Source organism: Catharus ustulatus, chromosome 3 (genome assembly GCF_009819885.2).
Source record: "Catharus ustulatus isolate bCatUst1 chromosome 3, bCatUst1.pri.v2, whole genome shotgun sequence".
In the NCBI taxonomy this organism is placed as follows: domain Eukaryota; kingdom Metazoa; phylum Chordata; class Aves; order Passeriformes; family Turdidae; genus Catharus; species Catharus ustulatus.
This window is the reverse complement of record NC_046223.1, coordinates 12,933,861-12,950,253: the sequence shown is the minus strand read 5'-3', so window position 1 is coordinate 12,950,253 and position 16,393 is coordinate 12,933,861. Positions and strand designations below refer to the sequence as shown.

The 16,393-nt window shown below is 37.6% G+C and overlaps 1 protein-coding gene across 4 annotated transcripts in view; it reads left to right on the top strand.

Annotated features, from left to right (window-relative positions):
• Positions 1-16,393, top strand: part of MAP4K3 (mitogen-activated protein kinase kinase kinase kinase 3) — a 67,699-nt gene that overhangs the window by 17,608 nt on the left and 33,698 nt on the right. For 3 of the 4 annotated variants that reach the window (XM_033054232.2, XM_033054234.2, XM_033054231.2), the window contains exons 6-15: positions 791-838; positions 2,923-2,965; positions 3,618-3,690; positions 5,987-6,118; positions 6,414-6,476; positions 6,558-6,639; positions 6,749-6,859; positions 10,822-10,897; positions 11,675-11,733; positions 14,258-14,320. In XM_033054232.2, the coding sequence (XP_032910123.1) occupies positions 791-838; positions 2,923-2,965; positions 3,618-3,690; positions 5,987-6,118; positions 6,414-6,476; positions 6,558-6,639; positions 6,749-6,859; positions 10,822-10,897; positions 11,675-11,733; positions 14,258-14,320 (750 nt within the window). The remainder of the gene's footprint in view (positions 1-790; positions 839-2,922; positions 2,966-3,617; positions 3,691-5,986; positions 6,119-6,413; positions 6,477-6,557; positions 6,640-6,748; positions 6,860-10,821; positions 10,898-11,674; positions 11,734-14,257; positions 14,321-16,393) is intronic. The other variant, XM_033054233.2, reaches the window with a different exon arrangement.

Genomic DNA, 16,393 nt, shown 5'->3' with positions numbered 1-16,393 from the left:
CAGAAAAAAGTCTTGACATGGATATTTCCCATGAGCATACAGCCTTGTGGAGGTTCATGGTCACAGAGCAAGGAAGATATTTGTGTGTGATTTTACCCCTGGAAGAGAATTTTAGAGATAAGCCTAGAGTGTAAAAAATGACATGGTCACTGATTTGTCATGCAGGGATTTGGTTCTGTAGAATTCTTGTGTTGAGACTTACTATGTTTTGGTCTTCTGTCATTGAGACCTGGATGGCCGAATACTTTTGCAGAAATCCATGAAATAGAGTTGAACTCTGGTGTTAGATCCAAAGCACTGCCTGCTAGCACATTTCTAGGCCTGATTGAAATATTTAATGATGCAGGAGATAGCTTTACCAGCGGTCCTGTGATCTGACTGCTGAATAGAAGACTCCTTAGACAACTTATCAGTAATTACTTTGGTCTGTAAAGAGTGACAGTTACCATGTCCAGAGGAAAACTTGTTTAGGGAATACTCTTCTTCCAGTAGGTGTGGCATCTGGTTTTACTTCCATCTATCCTGTGTTTCAGGTGTTAGATTAATGTCTAAATATCTCTATATAAAGATCTTTAGGTATTCTACTTTTTATAAAGATATTAGATATGGTGCTACATTTATTGAATCTGCAAATTTGCAGTGAATTACACTGAAATATAAAAATGTTCTTCAGTCAGTGAATCATTTGGAAGATTAAATTGGATCCTAAATATACATGGTAATTAAATAAGAAATGTATGTCAAAAATGAAAAATGTTGGACTAAATTACTCTTTAAATATTTTATGCAGGGACTATATTACCTTCACAGTAAAGGAAAAATGCACAGAGATATAAAGGTAAGTAAAAACTGAAGAGGTTTTTGGTGCTTTTAAAATAGGTTACATCACCTCCAGTGGTCTTTACTGTTACATATCAGTTTTCAGTACATTTCTGAATATGTAGGGAGTTTAAATCTATTAGAATGAAATAAAAGTTTCTGCCCAAGGGAAAAAAATATTTCTTTAAAATCCATGCAAGAAAATAGTTGGTTTTTTTTTTCTTTGAAGCCACACATACTGTTTATGTGGATGAGTCCTGTGAAATTTAGCCATCAGCTGGTGTCCAAAGCAGTATGTGTTCAGACGGCTGTCAGGGCGTGTGCTCTGTGCAAAAGGAAGGTTTACTCTTCCCACAGCTTTTCCATGGAGATCCATATACCCTTCTTTTTGAACCAGCTAGTGAGCAGAGCTCTTGGCTTTGGCTTCTTGCATCGTGGTGAGCAGATTGCAGGGCAGAGGCTGCTGTTCTGTGCGGTTCCTGGAGACTGCTTCTGTCCCCTCCCTCGCATGCTGAAAATAGAGAGGGTGCAGCAAATCAGGCTATTAGTACTGACTTACTTAAATCTCCATCTCAGCAAAGCTTTCTCAAAAGTGGCTTGTTCAGACTCTTACACTCTGTTATAGTTTCCTTCTGGTGCTTCCTGTTGACTTTTTGTCCTGAAGTTTTACTACCTAGTCTTTCCAAAGCTCTTCCAAACCTGGCAAGCTTCCTCCTGGAAATCCAACAGTAAATCATCATATTCTTTTGTTTTACATGCTGTTGGTTTGGCTGGTTTTGGTTTCTTTTTTCTCCAGCGGCTTCAACTGTAGTTGCCTTCATGCAGCCTGATTCCAGGTTGTTCTCAATGGCTGCAGAAGAATGTTTTGAACAATCACGAAAGTAATTTGGGTTTTGAGCAATCATAAAATTAATTTCTAAATGAAAGATTACTTCAGGCACCAAAAATTAAATGTTTTCCACTATACTTTCTAGAATGCTTTTAAGGATACAGTGCACAGATACTTTTTCTAAGCAGAACGGTGCTAATAACAAATGTTTACGCTGCTTACATTGAGAAGTTTTTTTTTTAAAAAATAAAGCTGTTCTCATGAGCATGGAAAATTACTGTCTTCATCAGCAGATTGCCTGACTGCTGAATTGTGTTTGCTTCCCTCAGTAGCTAAGTTCCATGTTTAGAGTACCTGTCCTGTTAGCTTGAGAGGTGAACAAGGTCAAGAGCATGTAAGCAGGGCTGTTACACTGTTTGCCAAGCTCATTAACTGTGCTTGTGCAGCATGGGCTAAGTTTGCTGCGTTTTATTGCAGGCCTGACTTTTCCTGCTCTGTGTGTAAACACACATTTTTGGAAGTTCATCTCTGCCTTTCCCTCTACCTGATGGGCAGTGCAGTGCAGATGTTTGAAGCTGTGTTTAGCCAGCTCTAGCCTTCACTCAGCTTAACCTGTACCAAGTTTCAGTCTTAAATCAGGTTTGTTCTCAGTCATTTTATCCTGTAATTTTGTAATGCAAACCTCTGCTTTGGATTAATTTTGGTTATTGAGCTGAAGTGAGCGGAACACACAGCCACATAAAAATGACCTCTCCAAATCCAGCACAAGCAGGATTTCTGTTGCATAAGGACGGAAGTAGCTTTGCTAAATGCTTGATTATTGAGGCAGGTCCTTAAGGCTATAATTACAAGCATGGCTCTTAAACAAGATAAAATGAGCTCCTACTTATGAAAAGAAAATGAAATTGTTTCCACTTTGACCTTTTGAGTTCCTGTTTCCTCTGAGTCATTGTAAATAGAAAAAAGTAAGAATTTATCAGTACAGCCAAATACTGTTTACTGAGAGGTTTTGTGTGCAATGCAAACTCTGTAGGACCATAGGCTAAACTAAGAATTCATGAAAAACACTGTAAATCCATGAAGATTTTTTAATAAGAGTGGCAGCTTGCTAATTTCACAGATATTTCCTTGATAAGGTTGCAGATTTATTGAACACAGTCCTTGCTCTGTCTTTGGTCTCTAATTTGCTGTAAGATCCCACCTATTTCTTTTTTTAGTGTGATATTGGAAGAAACAGCATATTTTAATTCAAGTGAACTTTTCTTTTTTTAAAGGGAGCAAACATTCTTTTAACGGATAACGGACATGTAAAATTAGGTGAGTTAATACATCTTAGTGCTTAAAAATCATTATTTTTATCTGCTCTAAGAAGCAGCATGCTCTGTTTTGTGTAATGAGGTGATGGTTCATGTAAGGAATTAGTGAATATCAGAATTCTTTTTATCTTGCTGGTAACATCTAACTAAACCATCCAATTAGTATCTGCAGATTAGTTGGAGTAATTTTGGAGCAGTGAGGTAAAAGACCTGATTTTGTAAGAGAAAAATAAAAGTCAAATCACAGAGTTTTATACATTTTTAATAAAATCTACCATCCAGAGGCCTTAAATGTGAAGTGTGCTTTGAAAGCTTATGTGAATCTCTTTTGTAACACAAAATGAGGTGTTCTGTCTTATTAAGACCGCTCATGTACCTGCTAGGTCTTCTGTGCCAGCCTGCTCTTCCTTGTATGGATGAGGGAAGTTTGTGTGCATGTTTGGCAAGTGACTGAGGGGAGCTGACCAATGGTATCTGAGACAGACCAAGTTTCTATTATTTGCTTTTGTTATTTATTTTTTGTTAAATATTTCCAGTATGTTTAAGAACCTCTTAATATTGAGGAAACCAAACTTGTAATTAATTGTTAATGAACACATCAAATCACTTGTTAACTGTCTTTTTTTTTTTTTTTTGCCTTTTTTTAAAAATAGCTGATTTTGGAGTATCTGCACAGATAACAGCTACAATTGCCAAAAGGAAATCATTCATTGGCACCCCATATTGGTAACTGTGTTTTACTTGACCATTAATATAATGGTAACACATATAATACTGTTGAAAAATTGTGATATAGGCATGCTCTGTCACTTCCTGGGTAGACTAACCACTTAAGGCTGTGTCAGACTTTCTGGTGATCATATCTGTGTTACTTATTCCAAATCCTGAATTAGCTGAGTGTCAGAGAAAAGGCTTTAATGCTCTGAAAACTTGAAAGGCTGTGTAGTGCCATCACTGCTGACTCATTTATCTTAATTTAGTAAAACCTAAAAACTAGCAACAATTTTACTTGTTTTTAACTTTGATCGTAAATATTTTTTATTCCCTGATTTTCCATGTTGGTGTTTAATGTTATTTCCCCTCCAGCCTAGATACAGCTTTTCTACAACTTTTCAGTTGATTAGTTTCCTTTGCCTTCACAGATCCACAGACTTTTGCCACTTGTTAAGTGTTTCTCTAAGTGATTTTTTCCTTTATTTACCTAAACTGATTGAATTCTGTGATACTGTTCTGTCTGTACTGCATCTCTATTCTTCCGCTTTAAACTAGTGTGTGTAATTTTTCTTATCTGAAGTTCTGCCTTTCATTTTATCCTTTTCCTGCTGGAAGTGGTTGTCCCCTTTCACCTTGAAGTACATGAGACACATTCTCCACTGTAAAACAGCACTTTTGTAGGATGTTTCACTAAAATTCTGTAGTCTGACAGCATAGTAGGTGCAAGATAAAAATATATATAATGAAAAAACCTCTCTGTTCATGTATTGACTTGAAATATCCAAGCACAGTATTTTTAGCATTCTTCTTCACACTAAGGCTTCACTTCCCTTTCAGAATAACACACCCACCAGTCATGATTGTGTGATTGGTTTGTGTCTCTTTCCCAAGATGTCTGGGTGACCTCAGTCCTTGCCTGTAATTTTCAAATCGTACCAGGCTTCTCAAACGACCTTAAATAATAACTCTGAGAGTATTACATACGTTAAATGCTGATGAAAATCATTTGTTGTCCTTTGCAGAGCTTTTGAGGGATTTGAGAGCAGAACCAAGGAAGGAAAATTTTAGAGATTGCAGAGAAGAAAATTTATTTGAAACAGGCCATGTGGAAGTTTTGGTGGTCATTAGATCTACATGTGTCTCAGAGCAAGTGGACTGCAGTGCTAGTAACCCTTCCATTTAAATGTTTAATCCATGTTCCCCCACTCTTGTGGCAACTCCCTCGTTTTTGATTTAAAGTGAATGGGATTTTTAATGAACTATAGAAGAAATAGTTCCCAAATAGTTTAGTTATGAAAACATGAAGTAAGTTCTACCACCAAACCTGCTGATGTTTTCAGATCTACAGATAAGGAGTGGAAATGACCCACAAGGGTCATTGAGTCCAGCTCTTAGCCGCGCACAGGGCGTCTCCAAGTATCACACCGTGTGCCTGAGAGCATTGTCCAAACACTTTTTGAGCTCTGGCAGGCTTGGTACTGTGACCACAGGATTTCTGTATTTGAATAATGCATCAGTTGAGATGCTACTTGCTGATCTACTGGAACACTCTCCAAGTGACTTAATCTGTGTTACATTTATTGAATTATTTTGTGCTACTTTTCAGGTGGACTGGACTGATAAAGCTCAAAGCTAAGAAATACATGTTGGCCACCTCTTAGGGCTACGTAGGACAATCAAATTCATAATTCACTTTGGCCATTCAAAACACATGACAATTTCAAGTTAATAATTTCCTTTAGATATTCCTGTTTGTGTGCCAGTTATGTTTGTTCATTTTTGCCACCTGAGAATGTGAAACCACTTTGTTTACTTAAAGAGGTCGCCTGACATGAGTGAGACAGACTTGACAAACCAGGAGTGCTCTATACAGAGGTGACAATGAGTCTCATGCTTTCAGGATACAAGAAAGCTGACGTTTTGTTACTTTTTCTCTTGTTGGAATTCTTTTCTTCAAAGTCAGTGGATCACTTTCTGGGCAATGTGTAAATACTATGTGATTTTATTGTAGTTGAGTAATTATACTTCAGGCTCTTTGGTTGTTGAGTAGTATTTAGTCTGAGAGATTGATTTCATCCACTTACTCCTAAACAACCATTTAGAAACTGCCTGTTAATTACTAGAAGATGACTAAGGGGAAACTTCAGGTGTACACTGCATAATTTTATACACACACACTTACGTGTGTGTATATCTATATATACTCTGACCTTATAGATTAAGAGCTTTAAGGAAGAGAATACTGTGTGTACAAAGAATGTTTGATTTGTGGTGAGAAGTGTACCTAAAAATGCCTTTTACCATTCAGGATGGCACCAGAAGTTGCTGCAGTAGAAAGGAAAGGTGGCTATAACCAACTCTGTGATCTGTGGGCGGTTGGAATAACTGCAATAGAGCTTGCTGAACTTCAGCCTCCAATGTTTGACCTACATCCAATGAGGTTAGTGAGGGGTTAGAGCTTGGTGGGTAAATGCTGCTAATTAAGTAATCCATTTGAAGAGTTGACTGGGTGTGCTTGTGGGTTTTGGGTGTTACTGCCGGGCCACTGGGCTGTGGGTGTTGTGAGTGAACAGAACAGAAATTGTAACAACTCTTTTTGGTGCATAAGTGTGTAAAGTCCTTGTTGAGTCTCTTTCATTGGTGGGGCTTCTTCTTGCCTGTTAGATAAAGTGTTTAATAATGTATCTCACATGTATTGCAACCTAACCACAGAAATGCTGTTCTTTTTTTTTCAGAGCACTTTTTCTAATGACAAAAAGCAATTTCCAGCCTCCTAAATTAAAGGACAAAATGAAATGGTAAGTACTTTTTTGTTTCAGTAGATAATTAATGTACTGTATTGGGAAATTTATTTTAATGTTTAACTCTTTGTTTTACAGGTCCAATAGTTTCCATCATTTTGTGAAAATGGCACTTACAAAAAATCCTAAAAAAAGACCTACAGCTGAAAAGTTGCTGCAGGTATAAATTTATGTATGAGGTTTTGTTTTTTTTTTAAAGTTATAAAATTAAAATATGCTTAATGTGAGTATCTGGAATTTAAATCTCTGTGTTTCCCTCTGTCTTTCAGCATCCCTTTGTTACCCAGCCATTAAATCGAAGTCTTGCCGTTGAACTTTTGGATAAAATGAATAATCCTGATCATTCCACTTACCATGATTTTGATGATGATGATCCTGAGGTAGGAATATTTTTTAATCATGGAATTAGTTTTTGTTTGTCAGTGAAACTAAATGATTGTGATTTATTGAGCCCCAGATTTTTTGTGATCTGGGAATAGTCTCAAGGATTGCTTTTCCTTTTAGTTGTGCTGCTTTGTCACTCATACAGGCACTTAGCAAAGATCATTATATTTTTGGGAAGGGAAGCCTCAAGAGAAGGAGGTTTAAATACTTCAAATTTTGCTTACTGCTGTTCTTCCACAATTTTGTAACAGTAAATGTGGTCTGCTTCTCCAGTCCTGAATTCTGTCCTGCATTTGCTGTATGTTTCTTTGTGGAGTTGTGTTTCATCTGCCAAGAAAGTATTCATAAAAGTTACTTTATACCTGTGTAGGAGAGAATGATCCTGTGGTTGTTTTTGTTCAATGGTTTGATGTGTGGTTTTTTTGCAGATTTTATTTTTCCATTTTAGAATACTCTGAAACTTGATTTCATTTGCAATTTTGTCAAAGAGTTTCTGAATTTCTGCTCAAACAGCTGGGAAAAAGTAGTCTGCTTATGTAAGATGATAAACAGCACAGGACTAAAGTGTTTAATAAATAAGAAAAAAGAGAGAGATATTATGTTACTTCATCCCGTCTTCGTACTTTCCTGCATGTTAGTGAATACTTTTCAAATGTTTGCAGTTCTCTAACTGATGGTCTTTTTTTTTTTTTTAAGAAAAGAATCTAATCCTTTTAACACAAATACCATTGATTCTTTAATTACATATTTTTGGTTCTTTTTAATGGGTAAACTAGTCTAAAAATGCTTTCAGAGGAAAAGAAGCTTTAAAGAGGCAACTAATTTCAGGGACTAATTTTCAGATTTTGCAAGTTAAATTAGCTTTTACCCCCTCAAGCAAGAAAGACGCGTTGACTTGCACCAAGTCTTTTTTAAAAGCCAAAATAAAAAGTGTGGAAAGAAGCCAAAGTGAAATAGATAATTTTTTGTGTTATGGATTCAGTGCTTACATTTTCTAAATGAGGGGGGAAAGAGATGAAAGGCTAAGGATGGAATGATAGTCAATACTTTTAGAAACAAATGTACACGGTGGAAGTGGGAGAAAAATTTTACGGATTTTTCTGTTTAAAAAAAAATTTTAGAAGTCAAACACAAGAAATCCCTTAATGTGGTTGGCTTTCAGGTCAGTTAAGAGAAAGGGATCTAATTCCAGATGGAGTCAACACTGAGAAACTTGGATCTTCTCACCATAAGCTCTTTAGTGTCCTGTAGTTCTCTCTGTGCTCTGTGATGAGTGAGAGCTCTGAGGCCCCTTAAGAGGTGTTTCTTAGCTTAAAAAATAGTGCTCACTCTCATGTGTCCATTGTGACTTAGCATTAAGAAGGCTCTCTTGTTGCCCACTGTATGACTTATCAGTTATCCCATAATGAAGTGTGGTATCAGGAGCAAAAACTGTGCCTTGTCCAGGGAGAAACTTAGCAAGTTTTGTATTTCAGATGAAGAATCTCACCACAGGCAGAGCAGTCATTGGCATTGTGGTCTTTCCTATAACAGAACCAGTGGAATAAGTAGTGTATGTGCTTCTTTCTTGCACAATTCAACTTTATTCAAAACTCACCTGTTCACAGAGGCAGCTGAAGATGTTAATTTAAGGATTGACCAGTCCTGTATTCGTCACAATTGCCTGAATGCATCCATCAAAAATCAAAAGTAGTGACAAAGCGTGGTACAACATAACATAGTCCAAAAACACCGTTGAGAATTGAGAGCTGCAGATCTGCTCCCCAGATTGTTTACAGCTATGGATTTTTTGGGGTGGTGGTGTTAATGTTTTGGGGTTTTTTGGTGGGTTGTTTTTCTCTTTTGGAGACTAGAAAGCCTTTCTCTCTGTCAGTGGTCTGTCTTTGAAGGCAAGTCTACTGCCCACTGTGGTGACAGGTCTTCACTTGGCGTGTACCCCTTTTAGTGGGTTGTAATCAGTTACTGCTTGGATAGTCCACAGAGCTGTGAAGTAGGTCTGAATTTACCACCACTCTGAGGAGTACCATACTACGTCTTTAAATCATTCTAAACTCAAGGGTGAAAAGTTTAATGTGTGAAAACTAAAACCCATGCCATTATTTGTGTGCAATTCAAAAGGTTCTCCTGTTTGTAGAGTTGTTGTTCATTTGGCTACTGTATCTGAAATGGACATTTCCAATGTTTTTCCATATCCCAACTTGGGGAGTGCTTCACTTAATTTCCAATTTAGTCATGGTCAGGATCTCTGGTTGGGACTCTGGACTTAGGAGATGTTGACAATTGCCTGTTCTCCCTGTTTCTGTGACAGTGATTCTCAGTATAAATGTGATGTTAGCTGGAAAGGTTGTAAAGAAGAAAGTGCTCATGTTTTATGCCTAGCACACTGCAAGTTTTGGGGATAAGATTGCTTTTGAGATCTGTGCCGTGATGGAGATTGTCCAAATGGCATTTGTGTCAGGAAGTTAACTTACATTGCTTTGTTGTTTTGCGCAGCTCAGATGTCAGGTGTTTGTATCAGCCTGTTGTCAGTGCACGTATTTCAAGGTGACTTGAGGACTTTGTCCTCATGACTGAGAGATGAAGATTTGATCCTGGATGTAATTCTGTGGTCATGTAGAGGTGTTAGGAGGACAGACTCTGTCTGTAGTGCAATACAGGCATTTGTGTCAGAGTGCAAGTGTTCACACGGTATTGCTGCAAAGGTGAAAATGCCTCCTACCGCTCCAGCTGGGCTCCTGGTGCTGGAATTACAGATGCACACACATCAGACACAACTGGGCAGTGCCTCTTAAGGAAAGATTATAAATGAGCAACGTTTCAGCATGTGGTATCTGATCAAACCTTGACATGCTGTAGCCAAGCATTTTTGAAGCCCAAAGAGTGTATAATAGACAGAATGGAACTGTGGAAGGGGAAGATTGGCACAAGCTGTGAAAAACAAAAAAAAATTGCAGGTGAGATACGTGGGAGAAAATACACATCCACAGTCTAAATCTCTTCAGTTTCAAGGAAGAGCAAAGTGAACAAAAATGGGAGGTGAAACACCATGTACACGTGTTGGATCTTAACAGGAATCAAAGTAGTAGTGTGTGGTGAAAAGGGAGAAGGGAAGTCATGTTTGCAGATAGCATTTGAGGAATAAACAGTTCCTGAGCTATTCATGACTCTGTGAAAGTACAGCAACAATAGTATTAGTAGCCAAAGGATGATTCACATGCAAAGTCGTTCAGCATGGACCCTGACATGGGGACAAGGGTGCAGAATGGTCCCACGTTTCTAAGAGAACTTGCACTGGTGAATGCAGAAAGAAAAGAGAAAATCCAGCAGAGGCGAAAAAAGAAAGCCAGGTCCTAAAGTGCAGAGCACTTCATCCCTTAGAAAAGTAAATGGAAATTCAGGGAAAAAAATGAAGTGGATTATAAATATGAAGGTGAATTTGTACAAATTTTGCTTTCTCTCTTGCCTCACAACATAGGAGTACCAGGAGTACTCCTTTCTATTCAGCTTTGAAAACCTCATCTGCTTAAATAACATAACTGATGACATTTTAGAAATCAGTTTAAATTAAAAGCTGGAAAAATAATTTCCTTATCTAATGGAATGAAATCTGCCAGTATGTCAGATTTAGTCTTACTGCTTATTTTAAAAACTACCAATACTCTTAAACTCAATGATGAAAAAAGAAAATGTACTATGAACAAAGACAAATGCTGGCCAGCATTGGCTTTATTTGCTCAAACGCAGTGTTCTAAAATCCCTTTTACTGAAGGCACTCAACAGTTAAAATGTCTCCAGATAATTCTGACTTCAATATATTAAAAATGCATGCAATCTTTACATTTATCTGTCACTTGATTTTTTGTTTTTGTTATGTTAAAGAAGCCTACTAAAAACTTACACAATATGGGGTCTCAAGTGAGTATATTTTCGTTTTAAATATTTTATTTTTCACTTCTAGCCTCTTCTTGTGCCTCACAGAATTCATTCAACAAGTAGAAATGGGAGAGAAGAAAAGACACGCTCCGAAATAAACTGTAAGCATGTGTAATGTGACAATATGATGTCTTTAATCATTGATATTATTTCAGCTGGTATTTTGGGTATCTGACATACATAGAAACATTTTTAACGATACATAGGAAAATAAAAGCTTAGACTGTTTCACTTAAGGATATAGGTTAATTTAGTATCTTGGATTTGCTTTTGAATTGCTTGAATCACATAGACATCAGGAAGGGAGGAGGTTGATCACTGACCATTAAAAGCAGACTGCATCTCCCAAGTTCTAGTAATTATTTTGCTTGAATTAAATCAGAGCACTACTCAGAGTTTTAGCTGTATTTTCTTAAGGTAAAATTGAGTTAGGACTGTTCAAGTGGTCTTGCCAAAGAATTGTCGTGGAAAATGTAGTTAATTCACGCCAAACTTCATTCAGCACTCTTTATTGGTAGTGAGTCTCTCAGAAAAACAGATCCAGCAGTGAATTCACACCATGGATGGTTTTTTCTATAAAGTACAGCTGTGTTGCACCTCTAAAGAGGATGCTTCACTGCCTTATTTGCTCTGTGGTTTTCCTGTTCCTTCTAATGAGAAGGTGTGGCAAATGGTGATTGGGCTGCCTTTGTGATAAAATAGTACTTTCAGTGCCTATTAGTTTCTAGCAGACATAAGTTTGGTATGTCCATGTGTCACAAGTTTCTGTGGGAATACGATACATTCATTAAACTGAATTTATTTTTTTATGTTAGCCTTTGGAGCTAAGTCTTGTCTAACTGCAGTCCAACTTCTCATTTTCCTTTTCTCCTCTTTAGTTGGCCAAGTAAAGTTTGATCCACCCTTGAGGAAAGAGACAGAGCCACATCATGAATTTGTGAGTAACAAGCAGCATGGGCTATGCACTGCACATTAATCCCTCCAAAAAGGAGAAATCCAGGATGTGTAGCATGCTTCCTTGGTACTAAACTTGTTGGTGATTTTTTTACTGGCAAGTTGTAACATAGTGAATGTAATGGCACAAAAAAACTCACTATATGTAGCAAACCTCCTTATTTGTGGTTTCTGCCAGGTGTGCTTTATGTGTTAAGCAACAGCCCTTTGTGTTGCAGATTTCCTCTATCCTTTATCCCTCACTGCCCAGTATATCATTCCCTTTATTTACAGAGTTATTTTTTAATTGTAGGATTCCTGTGTGTACTCAACTGTCTCTCCTCCTTGTTATGATGTTGACAATGGAAATAATAAAATTGAGAGCTTGGGGGAGAGGTACAATGCATTTTAAAAGACTTTGTGAATAATCCTTCTGTGGCCCTGCATCACAGCTGAGCCATGCTGAGTCTGGCAACTATTTTCTGTCAAAGTGTATTGCCAGTGGTTTCTTCCTATGGACCCATTGGTACAAGGGGTGTGAGAACTCAAACTGTGAGGGAAAAGGTGTCTGTGCTGTCTCACAATTGCAGTAGCTTCCTCTCTTCTGTGGAGCCTGTTGCTTTCCACATTTGTGCACTTGGACAGTTTCTTCATGTTCCTGGATAAAAAGACATTCCTTTTTTCCTGACTGCAGACTTAAGTGCTCTCTCTGTTTTTCTAAGGCAGGTGTCAAGGAGAAAAAGTTGGCTCAGTAAATAGGTGGGAGGGACACTGGCTTTGCTCTGAGTTGGTTTTTGGAAGGGTGTGTTCTTAGGAATGTACTTCTGTAGTCTACAAACCACATGTGAGTTGGATTTCAGACACAGACTTCCTTGTGGCACTCTGTAGTTGTACTGAAATAGTCATTCCAAGTGCTTTACCCTTTGGTAGTGGGTCAGCAGATTCTGGGTGTATGAGGTATTTAATCTCCTCGTCCTCAGAACTGGCTGGACAGGGAGCCTCAGTTCCTGGTGCCTGTTTGAGATGGAGAATAGCTTACCAAATCACATACAGGATTTAGAGAAGTATTTCAGATGTATTACTTAGACCTTGACATAACTGGATAACAGCATGGTTTAGGAGCCCTGGTTATGTAAGTTTTTATTAAATATGATAATGAAGGCAGTGCTTCCACCATAAACCCATCATTTAACTCAAAATTATTTTTGAACTGATTCCAAGTTATTTTGTCTTTGCGTCCGTGTTGCATGGTCTGGATTGTAAAGAAAATACAGCTGAAATACTTTTGCTCAGTAAGAATTTTATTTATACATGCACAGAATCGTAATTGTAAAAAGATGCTAGTGGAGAGGTTGAAGTTTTAAAAATACTTTTCCTATTTCTTTCTTTTTATTGGTCACTGACCATACAAACCATAGTGGGTAAATCCATGGGGTAGTGGTGCTTTTATTGCATGTTAGGAACTTGAGTTGCTAAACTGGAGAGAGATTTTTGTAAGGGGCTTAAAGCACAGCTTTTGAGAGCAGTTCTTCGGCAGGTGTTGGAAGGAATCGAGCCTCTTCGTGCACTGTATGTTAGCAGTCAGGACCTTTGCACTTTGGAATCTCAGAAGTTTTTGCTGCTCAGATGAAGGGACTTGAACCATCCAGATTAATTCTGCTGATAAGGAAATATCTCTGTATTGTCTGTTCTGGTCAGATTTTGGCATATATGAAACCTGTCCAAGGAGCTTGCTTCCTCTCCCTGTCTATATGGAACACCTGTAACTGGATCCTCTCTGAAGAGGAAGATTAACTACTCCACGCCTTATGTCAGAAAGAAGCATGCAGACCTGATATGTTCTTCCCAGATAAAACAGATCTGTGATTTCAAAAATAATGATGTTGGGTCCAGAGACCAAATTTAAAGCGTATAGTTATAGATGAGCTGAAGAACCAATGGACAGTTTGAATTGGGCGTGGCAAATTGCAAACAAATGACCTATTCAAAGAATGGATGCTTTAGCAAGGAGCCTCAGCACAAACCAGTCAGTGGGAGAAGTTTGTAACAATCTACCCACTCTGGCAGAGAAAGTCTTTGAAATGGAAGTGGGAGCAAGAGATGACTGTCTCTTCCTCCAGCATTAACAGTGTGGATCTGTTTTCATTAAAGCAGTTCTGATGCTTTTGCTTCTGCCTCACCAAGTGTGCCTAAACTTACACTCATTTATGTGTGTGGGTACACAAAGCACTGGACCTCTGCAGCATGAGGAGTTATTGTCAGTGCTGCACTGAGGTGTTGAACTCTTTTTGTCACACAATGCCACAGCTGAGCTGATGAACAATAATTCATTATTTTGATGTTTGGTAATGTGACCATTCCCTTAACTGTGTCTTACCCCCATCCTGAGAACTGTCTTAACATGGTTTTGAGTTTCAACTAACAGTATGTTTTTATTTTTTTTAGAAAGAAAATTTACCTTTATGTGCACCCGGCTTTCAGTCACAATATAAATAATTTGCTTTTCTTGATCTCTGTCTAATGAACAGCCTGACAGTAGCGATTTTTTGGACAATTCAAAAGACATATACTACACTGCAAGATCTAACCTGGTATTTTTCGTCTTATGCCTTTCTCTGTCAGTGTTAGTTTAGTCCTTGTTTTCCTTTTTCAAAGTTCCTGTGTTGTCCTGTTGTTGTAGTAGTGGTGTTTTCATTGTTGTAAAAACCATTCAGTGTAACTATAAGTCTGTATGTGTATTTCTTTGGTGTAGAAAGAAATTCTTATTATGTGCAGCACTGACAGTATTTAACCTATGTTCATATTTACTTGAATTCTCTTATAGAAGGGGCTTAGTGTCATGCATTCATTATAATTTCTTTACTGCCATACTGTGCATATTTGTTAGTTTTTTGGAGGGTGACAGAAGAAACATTTTCTTTGTATGGTAGGGTTTTTTTAAAATTATCCCATGCAAGACTATAAAATTATGTAAATCTCTGAATTCTCCAGATGGTAATTATGTTACGAAATGAATTTACACTTAATAGAAATAACAGAAAGTGGGCTCATAACTGTTTTCAATGGCATTTGGCATAATTTGAAAGTCTGATAACATTGTCCAAATGTTCTCTGTGCACTGATTTGTTAGGATCAGACTGTAGAAATTATTCTAGGGAGTGAGTTTTCTTATTTCTCTGCTCTTTGTGTAGTTAAGTAATGCATTCAAGTCTTGGGCAAACTGTTGAGAAAAAGAAGAAACATTCTCTACTAAATGGAAGAACATTAATCTATTAACTGTCTTTGATTTGTGAGATGTTTACTATAAGTGAACTGAGGAAGATGGGAAACTGGGGTGTTTGAGAATGTCTTGGCTTTTGTGTGATCTTTTTTATTCTTAGGGGGTTTTTTTGTTCGTTATGTTGCCCTTCTTGGAAAGAAATTTCTGTATTGCTTCCTTACAAAAATGTTTCAAAATTGTTTTGAGATCAGTAGCTTAAATTTCCCTACCTGGTGGCAACACCCCCATCCTGTGCGGTTCCTCTGGTTTTGACAGTGTGGTTTTGGCTTTTCAGTTTGGTTTGCTTTTGGTTTCCTCTTTGCAGTTCAACACCTTTTTTTTTTTTTTTAATGGCTGCTTTCAGCGTTGTCACATATCTTGCTAGCGTGGTATCTGTGTGTCTAAGAGCAGAATGAAAACATGTCTCATGACTGGACTGTGCTTTCCCATCTTTCTTCTACTGTTCATTACACTCTTCAGAAATCACGGCTATTATAAAACTTACCAAGTACTGTCGTCACAATCTTGAGATATGTTTTTAAAGTCACTCAGCAGCACTCTGTTTCACTGCTTTCTTCCCATCCTCCTGTGCTCATTGTGAATCAAAGTGGAGAATTCTGTGATGGTGGTAATGCATCGCCTGTTTGTGAGATTCTTCAGTAAGATCTAACCCTTAGAGGAGATAATTACTAGTTGGTTCATTCTTCTGTAGGATGCACTAATCAGAGATTCTCTCTGTGTGTCCACTCCTGCTCTGACAGTATTAGTTTCAGATATGTTAATTGAGAAGTATGTGAATTTTTTTAATGTTATCGAGAGGAAATAATTATCCCTTTTACAACCATGTTTTATCACCTACTACTGTTGGGCTCTTTCCCTGTTGTACTGGTTTTATAAAATACCTCATAAGTAACAACTCCTTTGCAGAGCTAATATAATTTTAAAAAGTTATCATAGATTGTGTCATATTTTTGGCCACATACAGTTGATGCTGAAAGCAAATTTGGGGAGTGACAGGATTTTGTGCAGCTGCATCAATCATGTGGAGCTTATGCACATTACCTTTCAAACATTTGATGCCTATGATGTGGCTACCCTTAAAAATCATTCCTCTCATTTTCTTCCCCTCGTTCTGCCTGTGCTTTTCTGAGACACCTGCCTGGATCTACCAGAAGAATGGAGAAATTCAGTCCAGGTCTTGTTTGCAGGGAAAATTTCATATCCAAACCCCAGTATCCCTTAATGAAAATTGCAATCAGAAAAGACAAGATAGTGCTTCTCTTTCGTCTTCTACAAATACACTCCTTTAATTCACAGCTAAATAAATAACAGACTACTTTGCTCTAGATACAGGCTCTTCTGTCTTTCAGGATAGATATTTTTTCTTTTTTCTGCAACTAGACAG